This window comes from Oncorhynchus keta, chromosome 15, assembly GCF_023373465.1.
Source record: "Oncorhynchus keta strain PuntledgeMale-10-30-2019 chromosome 15, Oket_V2, whole genome shotgun sequence".
In the NCBI taxonomy this organism is placed as follows: domain Eukaryota; kingdom Metazoa; phylum Chordata; class Actinopteri; order Salmoniformes; family Salmonidae; genus Oncorhynchus; species Oncorhynchus keta.
Window position 1 is genome coordinate 43,488,310 of NC_068435.1, and position 15,605 is coordinate 43,503,914.

Genomic DNA, 15,605 nt, shown 5'->3' on the forward strand with positions numbered 1-15,605 from the left:
CATATACACACTGCAGAAATGAGAAACACACACACACAGATAACGCCCACATAGGACACCCAGTAATAGCAGCAGATGAGCAACCACAGCTGAACAAAGTCCCTCTAAAAAGGCGCCGTCAAAAGTCTAACAAAACTCTTAACAAAACGCAGAGATCCTTTTTCATTCCGGAGTCTGGCTGTCCCATTCACATTTAAACCACCTCTGTTTATCTCTTCTCCCCTTCTCTGTCCCCTCCCTTGATTCCTCTCCTCCCAGCCCGAATCACAGCTGTCAGAGTTTTGACGTCTTTATCAACCTCGGTCATGACCCTGCCCTTCACAACTTAACAGAGTGTATGTGTGTGTGTGTCTGTCAACGTTTTTGACGGCTTCATCAAGCCTGGTCATGACCCTGCTCTTAAAGGTGTGTGTGTGTGTATGTGCGTGTGTGGGGGTAAGGGGGGTAAGGTTGGGGGTAAGGGACATTGGGGGATATAGTTGAGGGGAGCGGGGGGGATAACCTCTCTTATGTTTGTGTTCTTGCCCCTGTGTGAGCTCACTGCACCACCTCTAACACCCAGACATAGTAACAATGGGGGTAGGGGCTGGGCTATCATTGATGCCTTAAATGGCCTCCTTATAGAACCCCCTCTCTATTCACAAACTAATTCCTCCTTCCCCCCTCTCTCTCCAATCCTCCACCCCTACTCCACCTCTATCCTCCGGTATCTCTCTGCACTGCTCTATTTCTCTCTCTGTCTCTTTATAGCACTCTGTAGCGCTAAACAGTCTTCTACTCATTCCCTGCCTCGCTTTGTCGTTTCTCTCTCCCTATTGGTCACCCGTCCATTGTTTGCAATCCGCTAATTAATATGACGGGGAGACTTAATCTAGGGTCCAATCGGTCGTCAAGCCTGACAGTGTATTTGCAAATCACTAGAGCACTCCAATCCTGAGTGGGCTGTTTCAACTTAGAGTGGGGAAAAGGAAATACTTAAAAAGAGCTAGTCCTTCACTTCAGTTCAAAGGTGATCAGAGTCAAGAGTCTAGTTAAATCTTGTTAAAGAAAACAGCCTTTAGACATCATTAACTCTGCTATGGATAAAGAGAGGGAGGTCTGGATGGAGAGAGAGGGAGGGAGAGAAGCTGGTGTCTGTCAAATACAGAAACGTTTGATTGCTGTCCCTTTCTCGACTATCACAGACACACACCTTCTGCTCGGGTCCGCAGGCCTTTAAAAGTTGAAGCTGTTTGTTATATAATTAGCCTGCTGGGATGGCCATAATAAATAGGGTTGAGAGAATAGACCCACAGCTGTATATCATACCCTACTGAAGCACTGACGCTCAACTGGTGTGTGTGTGTGTGTGTGTGTGTGTGTGTGTGTGTGTGTGTGTGTGTGTGTGTGTGTGTGTGTGTGTGTGTGTGTGTGTGTGTGTGTGTGTGTGTGTGTGTGTGTGTGTGTGTGGAACAGAGACTCTCTATTCAGAGAGAGTAATGGTGTGCTATAAAACTGTCTTCAGAACGTCTGTTCCCTCCAGTCTCGCCTATTTCCCTCACTCTCTCTTCCAGAGGTCCAAGAGCTGATGACTTAACTTTAGCTCAGTCGCCTAAGTGCATACGCCCGGGGGTTCGATACAATTTAGAAGAAAATGTGGTCATTAAATTAAAAGTAAATCAAATGCCTTACCCTGACAGGCTCCGCTTTTCTCCTCGTATCCCAAGTTACAGACACACCCTCCAATGGGGACCAGCCATTCCCCGTCTGCGCCACAATACATCTTGGGCTCCTCCCTCTCTTCTGATTGGTTCACGCACGACCCCCTGACCTCCACTAACGAGGAAGTGTCAGCTCCGGTGTTGGTATCTGGGAAGGTTGCTAAGTTGCGGACAGTGAGGGGGCAGGTTTTGTAGAAGACACGTACGGAAACCAGAGCGATGCAGGCGCCAACATCCTGGAACGCCAGGTAGAAACCCTTCCGGGTTGTGACCTTTACGTCACGCACCTCAGTGTTCAGCTTCATGATGCGGTCCCCAATGTCCACCTGATCATTGTAATAATAACATAATTACTGATAATAAATAGCCATAAGAACACAACAATGTTCCTTCATTGTAATTTTCACATTGAAAAAACATAATCAAACACACCATCAGATCTTAAAATTTAAAAAAGAGATTAAAAAACAAACCAAGGCTCCTAACCTGAGTGAAGCTCTCGTCGGCTGCCACGGTGTCGATCTTGAGAAAGTTGCTCTCTCTGATGTAGTGCTCTCTGTCGTTGTTAGACTCATAGTAGTAAAGGTTGAAGGTCTCCTTACAAGTGCCGGTGACTCCAGGCAAGCTGTTACAGTCCCGGAGGGTGAACTTGATCTCGACGTAGATGCGCTGCGCTCCAGACCGAGGGATCCAGTCGGTTCTAAGCCAGTTGCTCTGGCTGGGTTCCATCACATTACACACCTGGTACGTTCTGATAGGGACGTTCTTCTCATCCATGATGCTTACCTCCTCCCACTGGGAACACACACATTCTGATCATTAGACCAAAGTCATTTCTAGTCATTAATCAGCTTCAGTGATGACAAAACCTTCCATGCGTTTACCTTGGATAGTTTATCAAGGACGTTTTATGGACTTGCATGGTGACCTTGCCTAACTATGGCATCTTATTACCATGGAATAATAATGTGGCCTCCCACTCCCTGCTGGTGAGAGCTTTAGACGAACCGAGCCAGAGACGGTGTGTGTGTAGAGGTGCTCTATAGGAGCTGTCATAGAGTATGACTCCAAGCTTTATTCCCTCCTTTGGAGTCTTTGTTGAAGGACAGAAATCACAGCTGTCACAGTCGTAAAGCTGGACACGGGCCCCGACTGTGATGTGGAGAGGGGTTTGTGTGTGCGTACGTGCGTGTGCGCGCGTAAGCAATGGGTGGAGGGGGGGGGTACGCTGGCAATCAAAGGGCTCAGTGTGTGGGGACCAGGACCTTGTCAATCAAGCAGTTCAGTAAAAGAAAGTGAGCACAGGGAGACTGGAGAGGAGTCAAGTTCACCAATAACTCTTAAACTAACAAAGAGGCTGGCGAGAGTGAAAGTGAGCGCGAGAGAGGGTGTGCTTGCAATGAAGACAGAGGGAGATGGAGTCTGCAGTAGAATGCCGTCTAGCTTGGATTATAGGGTACTCACCCATAGTCTACCTGTGTAAAACTATGCATCATAAAACACAATCTCACTGAAATAGGTTATTTTGTCTCGGCAGGACCACATACCCCTCCTTCTGTTGGACTTGCCGCCCATTTCAGCTCGCCAGGAACTGTCCTTGTGTCCAGTAACGTCTCTGAAACACACAGTTACAGACAGGTACGGAAGGTGATTTCCACTTTCCATTGGCAGTACGAACCCGTAAATACTGTATTCATACAGATGCAGACTTGGAAAGAAAATGATAAGATTGATCAAATATCACAAACAGACAGACTATCTCAAATATACTGGAACGAATGTATAGATTTTGGGCTAAACTTTACACATTTAGCTCGCCCATGACACTGTGTTGGGATTAACTCGTGCCCCTGTACATGTTTTAAATGTAATCTTTATTTAACTAGGCAGGTCAGTTAATTAAGAACATTTTTTTTATTTTTTTTTACAATGACAGCCTACACCGGCCAAACACAGACGACGCTGGGCCAATTGCGCACCGCCCTATGGGACTCCAAGTCAATGCCGGTTGGGATACATCCTGGATTCAAACCAGGGTGTCTGTAGTGACACCTGAAGCAATGAGATGCAGTGCCTTCGACCACTGCAACATTGACTCTGTACCGGTATGCCCTATATATAGCCTTGCTATTGTTATTTTACTGCTACTCTATTATTATTTGTTACTATAATTTCTTATTTTTTACTTAAACCTGCATTGTTAGTTAAGGGCTTGTAAGAAAGATTTTCACTGTAATGTCTGTATTCGGCATATGTGACAAATACAATTTGATTTGATTTGGGATATAAAAAAAACCCGTAGCGCAAAGGCCGTAGGTCACTGCTGAAACCGAAAATGTTTTGACGTTTTACTTGTTACAAATGTGACATTTGTCAGAATCTGGAGGTTTAATTTGTGCCCCTGTTCAAACTGCTTTCGGCTGAGCAGGCTACTGACTGCATAACATTGAAATTCAGCTAAAATGACAAAGAAAGATAGTTTGGGAGGCAACCAACATACATGTTTTTGGATTGCAGTGATTGCGAGTATCATTCATCATTCTAAGCTTGTGAAACAAATTGTTGGATAAAAGTCAAATGAAAGAGGAACAACTGTATGTACATACTTTAACTCCCAAGTATGTAACATGCGAAATAAGAAACAGCAGTTTCCAATAGTGCCCGAATATGAAGGGATAAAAACGGACCCTCAATTAAGACACGTTAAGTAGCCTAACCAAATATTTCGGAGAACCGTACCCTCCCTTAAGCCTAAACAATTGCAAAACACGGATTTCCTTACCTTCGTTAGGTGGATACACTCGAGCGGTGGAAATAACTGTAAACATCCATATGAACGCACAAGTTGTTTTGCAAAAACTCGCAGCCATTTGTGCTGTATGGAGGTGTCTCCGTTTAGCTCCGCGCATCCCTGTCGGAAAACTGTGTGTGTGTGTGGGAATGATATACTTGGAACGCTGTGGGCAAAAGGAGGTCCTCTCTCGCTCCCTCTGACGCAGTTGAAGGTATCTTCTCTTCTCTGGTCAGTGGTATCTCGCTGGCATAGGGTGGACGTGTTTGTCAACGTGTGAGTTGTTATATGTGTAGATTATGTTGTAATGTCTGCGTGTTTTTACTGTTTTTACCTGGGCTCCTGGCAATTAAGTCACTGACAGTCGTGTGACAACATCACACTAAGCCCGCGTCATTGATTCGTCATGATGAGCCAATACAACGTGATCGTTTCGATAAATCAACAGACAAGCTTTTTTTAACGAAACATATGTAGTATGTGACAAATAATTACCTTTTTTTTGTTGTTTGGGATTGAATAGGACTCATTTAAGATAGAAAACTGCTTGTAGATTGAAACAAAAGTGATAGATAAAATAGTGTGCTGTTGACTATATATTGTCGTTTTGGAACTGGGAACACAACACATCAAATATGAAGATCACTTCCCACTGGGCAAAAACTGGTTGAACCAACGTTGTTTCCACGTTATTGCAAGCCAAATAAATATATGTGATGACATTCTGTAGCTCAGTTGGTAGAGCATGGCGCTTGTAACGCCAGGGTAGTGGGTTCGATCCCCGGGACCACCCATACGTAGAATGTATGCACACATGACTGTAAGTCGCTTTGGATAAAAGCGTCTGCTAAATGACATATATTTATTTATTTATATTTATTTAGTCAACGTGAGAAACTGTTTCGATTTGCTATTTCGTCTTTTTTCCCCACCCAACTGTTAACCTAAGTCCAATGGCATAATGAGCTTTTTTTTGTTGATTTCACATTGAATTCATGTTAGTTGAAATGTAAATCAAAACGAGACGTTGAACTGACATACGTCCCAGTCAAGTTTGTTGCTTGCTGCATTTACAATGACTCACTGACAAGGATGCAGGAAAAACAAGAGGGAGATAGCGCCCCCTGTCTTTAGCTAATATCTCTCTCTCTACCTGACGCTCTTCCATTGGGAGTGAGATCTGGGGTGATGCTGATTTATCTCAATAACCTAAGGCCAGGGATGGGTAGGTTCCTTTCTAAATGTAATCAGTTACTGTTACTAGTTATCTGTCCAAAAATTGTGATCAAAAACGTAACTTTTGGATTACCCAAATTCAGCAATGTAATCTAATTACGTCAGGTTGTGGTTCGAGCGATGGGCCAGTAACCAAAAGATTGCTGAATCAAATCCCCGAGCTGACAAGGTAAAAATATGTTGCTCTGCCCCTGAACACGACAGTTAACCCAGTGTTTCCTCGTATGCTGTTGTAAATAAGAATTTGTTCCTAACTGACTTGCCTGGTTAAATAAAGGTAGAGTAACATTTAGTTACTTTGAGATGACATTCCCCTTAAGAGGCAAGAAGACAAAAATGTATGTTACCAATGGAACGACATCTAAATGTAATTTTATGGGTTGGTTATGTAGGCTTCTTCTAACCCTTTGCTTTCTAACACATAAAATAATAATATTACATTATATCTTCACTTTAATGTATATAATTTATAAATCCCAAAATGGATGTAGCAACTACAGATTGCCCCTTTAAGGCTATCAAATGTGTGCGAGTTTGAACATGTGTCCATTAGGCTAATGGAAATAGATTGAGCAATTAAAGCTCCACTTTTATTCCATAAACTGGGATCCGCACTATGCAGCTGTTGCAAGAGCACATTTTTCACTGGCTGTCCACTGGTTTCAAAAACAATGATTGATAGGCAGCTTAAACGTCCTGAATTCAACCATTATTGGGTTCAAATACACATTTAAATTTGTGAACAGCCGTCCACATCAACCACAATCTGTAAGGCGCAAATGGCTAAATGAGAGGGCAGCAGTGTGATTCACATCAATGCACTTTGTAAATATCATTAATAAGTGATATCCATATCGCCGTAGACTACACCACCGCTGTCATCCTTACCTCCAAGCGTTCATTCAAGTTGGATAATCTTAGGATGCCGACAGCAGTCGCACCATTGGAAGACATAGCTTGGACTGTAGCCTACAAAAGCCTATTCCTGCTATTGTTACACGATCCGTCAAACCCATTAGGTGTGTCGTCATAGTGATCTCTGACTTGTGGTCAGACTCGCTCAGCTGGAACAAACTTACACTTGCACCTTTTTTCAATGTTGATTTGAATGTCATTGAGAAAACAGAGAAGTGTCAAATATTTTTTTTCTCCCAAATATCCTTTCTGAATTTAAAAGTAATCCTCAAAGAAATCATCTAGTTTTTCAAAAGTATCTGTAATTCGGCTACAGTGTTTTTCCGGGTAACGTAACGGATTACAGTTACATATTTGTTGTAATCCCTTACATGTAACAGATTACATGTAATCCATTACTCCCCAAACCTGCCTAAGGCTATGGACAACTACACAATAAGAACAGTGACACTGTCAACATAAAAAGGGTCTGAATACCAGAAACGTTGCCGTAACGGGACACGCGCACCACCGTGCCATAACGATCCAGACCCCTTGGCAAAGGTCATACTATGCTTACATCGACCGTATGCAGGTAGTCCACCGAGGCAGGCACGCACCGCAGCCATTATTACACACTCTGTTCGGAAATAAAGTCTGCCTCCATCCTGTGCAGGCTGTAGAAGCGTTGAGGAAGAACAAAGAGAGGGGTTTGCGTCCTCCCACACCTTCTCTCTCTCAATGGAGCGGCTGCACAAAGCAACACAGTGGATGTCTCTTAAGAGAGAAGAGACACAGGTCTTTTACTATAGCCTGTTACGGCTGTTTATCCCAACCCCGACTTGGTAGTCCACGATCTTTAATTCCGTCCTGTCCACATCTAATATTGCTTTTGACCGGGTCACGCGAGTTGCGTGTGTTTTGTTAGGAGCTCTACCTAGGGTGTTTGCGATGTCGACGAGAGGCCTTTTGTCATATTGAAACGTGTTCAACCTCGAGTGAGAGTGTGTAACTTTTGTGCTGACCTCAATTTAGAGACGGAGGGAGAATCTATTGTGTGTGAGACCTGTATATGTGAATCGTATGTGTGTTCGCCATACACTTTCCATCTCGGTGCATGGGGCCATTCTCAGGTCCGGGCGGGGCCCTTAGTACAGGGTGCTGTGTGTTTGTGTTTCTCCAGGGTCCTATTCTGAACGCCTTTGTGTCATTTCGGTTGCTCAGGCGAAACCATCCCGTCCCCCATAATGCACCATAATGGAACCAGGAAGAGCATCTGGTGCTTTGAGACCGAAACCCATCGCCTCACATCGACCCGTCACTCACCGCCGCAGACCATAATGCCGTTTTCACCACCTCATTTTCCTCCAAACCCACGACAGACTGCGCATTCACAAAGACCCAATTAGCCGAGAGCGGGTGGCAGCTTTGCTGTGGAGTCGGTGTCCAATCACATCGAGCCGTGGAGGGCAGGGGCCTATCGAACGCGGGTGCCAGTGGGCAGACCCTCGCCACGGGTCGGAGGTGACACAGTGACATTATGGAGTTGCAGGCCGTTGTTCAGGCTCGTTTGTGTCAGTGTAGTTTTGATTGATGACCGTCGTGATGGTGTTCCCATTCTCCTGTGGGATTCCCAGATCTGAAGAGTGAACTCCCACTGCGGCCCCGAGCCTTCGGCCCCCACACACATGTTTTGTTCCTATAGGGCCCCAGATGGCTCCTACTGCCCACACATCTATATTGTGTGTGTGTGTGTGTGTGTGTGTGTGTGTGTGTGTGTGTGTGTGAGAGAGTGTGTGTATGTGAGCACCCCTTAACCCCTAGGGATACTTTACCTTCCCCTAATTACTAGAAAGCCTAAACCCACCAAACCCACTAACCCCCAGAAGAGCTCCTGAAGCCACAGTGAAGTCATCTTGGCCCTCTCCAAACCCCCTCCTCAAATCTCCAACTAACTCCTCATGCCTCCCACAGACACCATCGGGTACTCGTCATAGAAGTAGTGATAAAAGGAGTCATGGGGAGAAGTTCACAGAAGGGCCCTTTAATAGTGTGACAAATATATGTCTAACTGCTTTGTAGACACATCGCTGAGAAGGATAGGGGGATGCTTGTGTATGGAGAGATGTTGGACATGTGTTGTGTGTGTAAGGAGCTCGGGCAACGAGATATTTTCAAATAGCATGTCTCACTCTCGCTTGCCCTCTCTCTCTCTCTCTGTGTTAGAAACACGACGGTCAGTTCACAGTGATCCAGTTTGTGGGCATGTTGCGTGGCATCGCGTCGGGCATGAAGTACCTGCACCATCCTGGTCAACAGCAACCTGGTCTCTCTCTCTCTCTGTATGTGTGTGTGTGCATGTGTGCGTGTGTATGTATGTATGTATGTATGTATGTATGTATGTATGTATGTATGTATGTATGTATGTATGTATTGTGTATGTATGTATGTATGTATGTATGTATGTATGTATGTATGTATGTATGTATGTATGTATGTATGTATGTATGTATGTATGTATGTATGTATGTATGAGCTGCAGGTCTGGTAAAGGCTCCAGGGATGTAAAAGATATGTGGGTGGTTAAGACAGAAGAACAAAGGAGGAGAAGGAGAGGACAGAAGTGTTGCTAGTGGAGCTTCTGTATGGGGCCTTTCAAAAACCTCCTCATATATCACGTGCACTCCACGAACAAGACTACGGGTTAACAGACAGCACAATCTGTGCTATTATATTGGGGCTCAAACATAGAAAGAGGGTAGCAGATATTTGTGTGTGTGTGTATGTTCACGCGTGTGACCAGAGCCCACAGTTAACGGAGCATCATTAACATGCCTGAGGCGTAGTGGTGAGACCTAGGGATCGCTAGCATCTGTCACACCACTCTGAGGGAGCACAGACACACACACACGCATGAGTGTACACACAGCTGACGTGATTCCACTGAGCCACCGGCTGCTCTGAGGGAGAGTTGGCGGAATAAGACTCCAGGTGCATCAAGTCTAGCATGATGGTCCTCTCCTCTCTTTTCCTTCATATGCTCTGATGAAAGGACTAAAGAGGTCAAATCCCCTTGCAATCCTCTGCCATAATGTATCTGCTGGCATTTATCTGTTAAGCATTTGTGTGTGTGTGTTTGTGTGTGTGTGAAAAAAGGTTTAAGTTGCCAACAGAGGAAGAAGGGGGGCAGCAGAAGATGTCGTCAGTAAACCCAGGAGTGTGTGTGTGTGTGTGTCTGTGTGTGAAAAAAGGTTTAAGTTGCCAACAGAGGAAGAAGAGGGCAGCAGAAGATGTCGTCAGTAAACCCAGGAGTGTGTGTGTGTGTGTGTGTGTGTGTGTGTGAAAAGGTTTAAGTTGCCAACAGAGGAAGAAGAGGGCAGCAGAAGATGTCGTCAGTAAACCCAGGAGTGTGTGTCCTTTTATTTGTTTGCTTACTTTGACGCTAAAAGAACACAGCCAGGGAACCTCTCCCCTCTTTAATTCTCCTCATCCCCCCTCTCGTTCTATTGCTGTCTTTCCTTGTTAGCATGTGGTAGAAAGATAACTTTTTACGCGTTCATCTATGTGTGGGTATCTGTGAGTGTGTGAGTCAGTGTGTGCGGTTATGTAAAGTGAAGTGATATGATGCAGAACACGTTTGTTCTCTCCATCCATCCATCTGTTGTGCTGGCGTCTTGTTGGCGACTCGCTCCTCAGGAACAGGGGAACACTTTCTCCCTCTCTCCAACTGGTACACTAAGGCAGAATGAACAGATCACTGCAGTCCCAAAGGGAAAGAGAGAGATGGGTAGAGTGAGTGAGAAAATCGAGAGAGAGAGGCAGTGAGTGACTGGGAAAGAAAGATAGGAAAAAGAGAGAGAGAGAGCTGTGGGGTGGTGGTAGATTCCGTGGTGGCCTTGGTTGTGTCTGTCTGTCAGCACAGTCTGCGACGCACACTCTCAGGTCACCTGGTGACCCCGCAGGCTCCATCCTGCCTCTCACCCCACGCATGTATGTGTGTGCGCGTGTTTGTATGTGTACGTTTGACCAAACCACACCTCTCAACATCTCCCTCTCTCGCACACCCTGAGGTCTCCGTCACGACTCACATGGTTATATATAACCAACCACTAATAGTTCCAAAGCGTGTGTGTCTTGGGTGTGCGTTTGTGTGAGCGTGTCCTTACTTCCAGAGGGAATGTACTATGATTCCCATCCGTCTTGGTAGTTTGTGTCGCTCTGTTGATGGATGATATTCATCAAGGAAATAGGCTTAGGGCTAACCACTATTCCACAGCCATTAATTATGTCAGTCAAGAGGGTCCTCCGCTGTATGTGTGCGTGTGACATTCTGGAATGAGACTCATTGTAATCTAGTATCTAAATCGTTGCTGGTAATTCACACTTAATGACACAGTACTTGTTCAATCGGAGAGGACTCGAGGAACACGAGCTTCCACTGGAAGTTTTAAGGCAACGCCTTTGCAGCTTCTGTTGCCCCACAGCCCATGCAGGAGAGAGGTGACCGGAGGACACAGTGTGTGGGTGGGCAACTCAAAGGGACTCCCTCCCGCCTTTTCCACCATTTTGGGAGGGCGAGTGGGAGAGAGGCCCAAGGCAAGACATATGTGGACAGGGAAGACTTTCTTTCTTGCTCTCTCTCTCTCTCTCGCACACACAGACACACACGTGTTTTGCTTATGCAAACATTTAGCTCTTTCGTGTTGGACAACATTCACACTGAACTCAAACACAGATCACCACTCACATGCCACTGTATAGGAGCACCACTATATAAACACAGACTCACTTCCCACTGTTACTGAAAACAAACATGATTACAGGGCACAAGAGCCACAATAAATCAAAGTGGCAGAGGATGTGGGGAAAGAGGAGGGGAGAAAGAGAGAGACAGAGAGAGAGAGAGAGAGAGAGAGGAAGAGTGAGTGAGCAAAAGAGATGAAAGGTGTCTTCTCAGAGAAGGATCCCTCTGTTGATGTCTCTTTGAGTGAGCAGGGGGAAGGAAACAAAGTGAACTGTGTTATGAGGGAGATTACTTGGGGATTCGATGTAAACAGATGATTGCACATGTCAGGCCCTTGTTGCACTGATGAGACAGGAGACACACACACACTACAAAGCAGCTCTACACCAGCCCTCTGTTAACAAAGCATTAACTTGGGTATTACAGAGCAAAGCTTTGCGAGCAGAAAGGAGAGAAGAGGAGACCAAAAATAAGGAAGAGAACAGTGGACTCTCCCAACAGGAAGTTGGTTTTGAGATCCGTCACTCGTCACCTTTGACTTCCTGTCTCTGTCTGTTGACAGCCCCCTCCGCCATGTTTGTTCTTTCACACCAACTAACAACACTCACACACATGCAGGAGGAGGGCGAAGGAGGGAAGTGTCAAATAACCAATCATCACTTCTTTCTTTGCCTTCTTTACCTCTCAGTTCTTCAAGGATGAGAGGACAACAAGGCCCTGTGTTTTGCATGGTAAAGAGAGAGAGAGAGAGAGACAGACAGGGAGAGACAAACACCAAGATAGACCAACTCACGGAGAGTTCCTCTGAACCTGCTTGATCCATTTGACTTTATATAGGTGTTATTCACCATCTTCTACTGGCTGATTCGAACCCAAACCTGGGAGCTCCGGGTTCAAGGTTACGTCTATTGGTTCGTGCTACACTTAGACCTCCCCACCATGTTTTCCTTCCTTCTCTCTCTGCCTAAACTGAGGATGATCAAAGCATGGGTCTGTCTGACACATCTCCAGGACTGGGCTCATCAAAGTCAATGATAGTCTACAGATCAACTGGAAGGCTTGCTCTGATTCCACTGCATTCTGGAGATAGAGTTTATTAGTCTGTACCAAAGGACTGAGACTTCGGGGGTCACCAGGGTCAGAGATAGCTGACTGGAGTATACCAAAAGACTCCAAGGTGCGGGGGATGCACAAGGTCAAAGACTGCTGGACAATGAACACCAGAGCCAGTTAAAGACTGCCGGACAATGAACACCAGAGCCAGTCAGTGCAGATATGACACAGACAGACATGAGAGGGTCAGACAAAGACCAAGAGCTTGCATATGTGCCTATCAATGATTTATACATACACTACATGACTGCCACCGCACCTCCATTTTACTACTCCCCCACCATTGTAAAAAAAACATTTTGGAAGCTATAGAAATGCATTTATTGATGTCTACATTCATTTTTACCATGTTTATTCTATTACAGACAACGTAATGCACACTTTTAAATGACATTGTGTGAGTTAAACATACAAATAAAAAAATACATTTTTTTGAGAGTACTTATGTTACTGTCCCCACAACAACCAAATAATACTTAAATACATGTTATTTTGTCCTTGAAACATTTAATTGAAATACTGTACATTCCTATGGAGGACTGCTTCTTCTGAGGAGTACCAATATGGCCGACGGGAGGCTTCAAAGCTTCTCATTGGCCAATACATAGCAAATCGCAATCTAGTGTTTATATACATCATTGACGTCTACTGACAAATCTAACAATACAGAATGGAATGAGATTATATTAAATCTATTAATGCAGATTACATGTATTTTTATTTGAATTACTGTACCATATCCCCCTCCACTGGTTATGATTAAAACTACAACATTGACAAAAAGGCTGTGGAGTGTGGGTGTGGGTGTGGGTGGAGGGTGAGTGAAAACCTTGAGATGAGTGTGTCAACATCCTACCTAAGGGCACAGTGAGCCATGCATTCAGACATCGCTGAGAAATTCTGATCTTGTTTAAAACAGATGCAGGCACCCCTTCCTCCACATCAGCACTCTGTGGTGACAGTTTATGGATGGCAATGCACCATTTCAGAGTACACAAATTCAACTGCTGATATAGATATTTCAGCAAAAAATATGATCTTATGTGAGAGACCGTTAGACAATCTCTAACTTTGATGAGGCAAAAGGTATGGCAAATAAGTCTGGCAGCCCAACTGATTGGCAAACATACTGCAAATGAAGAAATCATGTGACTAAACAAAAAATGAACTATACTATGAAACAAAGATACATGATATAAAGATTGATAGTAAAACACCTTTGGGGCACCTTGAATTACATTTTGGGGAAAAAAGCCAACTCGGCTCCATCATTCATTGAACCATCAGATGGCTCATTCATCACAAAGCCTGCTGATATTGCCAACTACTTTAATGACTTTTTCATTGGCAAGATAAGCAAACTTAGGGATGACATGCCAGCAAAAAACGCTGACACTACACATCCACTTATATTGGACCAAATTATGAAAGACAAGAATTGTAGTTTTGAATTCCATAAAGTCAGTGTGGAAGAGGTGAAAATTGTTTTGTTGTCTATCAACAATGACAAGCCACCGGGGTCTGACGATCTGAATGGATAATTACTGAGCATAATAGCAGACGATATTGCCACTCTTATTTGCCACATCTTCAATTTATGCCTACGAGAAAGTGTGTGCCCTCAGGCCTGGAGGGAGGCTAAAGTCATTCCGCTACCCAAGAATAGTTAGTAAAGCCTCCTTTACTGGCTCAAATAGCCGACCAATCAGCCTGCTATCAATCCTGGAAAAAATTGTGTTTGACCAGATACAATGCTATTTTACAGTAAAGCTCACTCACAGCCTCGCCTCGTTGGGGCAGGAAGTCCAAATAAGGCTTGGGTGTGGAGCTAGGGGGCTGCAAGATATCTCCCCTCAATAACCACTCCCCTCACCTCTCCCTGCCATCTGCCACAGCATTCTTTAACTTAGGGCTAGGCTCCTTTTTCTCTCCACTTCCTGCCTGAATGACGTGCCCAAAGTAAACTCCCTGTAGCTCAGGCCCTGAAGCCAGGATATGCATGTAATTGGTACCACTGGAAAGAAAACACTTTGAAGTTTGTAGAAATGTAAAAAATAATGTAGGAGAATATAACACAATAGATATGGTAGGAGAAAATCCAAAGAAAAACCAACTAGATTTAAAAATAAATAATAATGTTTAGAGACCATCCTCTTAGAAATGCAAGAGAAAGGTCATATTGAAAATTAGCTCCCTGGATGCAATTTCTATGGCTTCCACAATGTGTCAGTTGTCTATGTTCAAGGTTTCAGGCTTGTAACTTAAAAAAAAAAAAAAAAGTCAGTTTTAGTAGAAGGACACAGTCTTGGAAATTCTTGATTGCATGCGCCAGGAAGACACTATGGGCATGCTAAAATCGGTTTCCTATTGAACATACTTCTTTCCGAAATAAATATTACAGTTTGATTACATTTTAGGGTATCTGAGGAGTAAATAGAAATGTATTTTGACTTGTTGAAACAAAGTTTAGGGGTAGATTTTTGGATTCCTTTCTCTGCAAGTTGAACGAGTGGATTACTCAAATCGATGGCGCCAACTAAATTGTATCTAACAAAACGGCACTACATGTTATAGCTGGGACACTTTGGATGACAAATCAAAAAGTATATGAATATTTAATTGTTATATGTGAATGTATAAAACCTGTACCTGTGGAAAAATATTTTGATGTCGAGTGCCGTCCTCAAACAATTGCATTGCATGCTTTCGCTGTACTAGCTACTATAAATCGGACAACGCTGTTAGATTAGCAAGTATTTAAGCTTTCAGCCGATATGTGACACTTAAATGTACATAAATGTTTAAAATCCATAATATTTACGATTGTTTATTTGAATTGTGCGCCCTCCAGTTTCACTGGAAGTTTAAATGGAAGCCTCTCAAACATAATCCAGGTAGAATCAGGAATTCCCCAGGGTAGCTGTTTAGGCCCTTTGTTTTTTCAATATTTACTAACGACATGCCACTAACTTTGAGTAATGTATGCTGATGACTTAACACTATACATGTCAGCTAAAAAACTAACTGAAATGACTAACATTTAACAAAGAGTTGCAGTTAGTTTCAGAGTGGGTGGCAAGGAATAAGTTAGCCCTAAACATTTCTAAAACTTAAAGCATTGTATTTG

General features: G+C 44.0%; 1 protein-coding gene across 2 annotated transcripts in view; it reads right to left on the reverse strand.

Moving 5' to 3' along the window:
- LOC118395068 (ephrin type-A receptor 4-like) overlaps positions 1-6,754 on the reverse strand; it is a 51,610-nt gene extending 44,856 nt beyond the window's left edge. The window contains exons 1-4 of one of the 2 annotated variants that reach the window (XM_052464200.1): positions 6,616-6,754; positions 3,248-3,315; positions 2,187-2,495; positions 1,672-2,026 (exon numbers count right to left, since the gene is read on the reverse strand). In XM_052464200.1, coding sequence (XP_052320160.1) covers positions 1,672-2,026; positions 2,187-2,477 — 646 coding nt within the window. In that variant the 5' untranslated portion in view covers positions 2,478-2,495; positions 3,248-3,315; positions 6,616-6,754. Of the gene's footprint in view, positions 1-1,671; positions 2,027-2,186; positions 2,496-3,247; positions 3,316-4,482; positions 4,831-6,615 lie in introns of those variants that run through there. The other variant, XM_052464199.1, reaches the window with a different exon arrangement.
- Between the last annotated feature and the right edge of the window lie 8,851 nt (positions 6,755-15,605).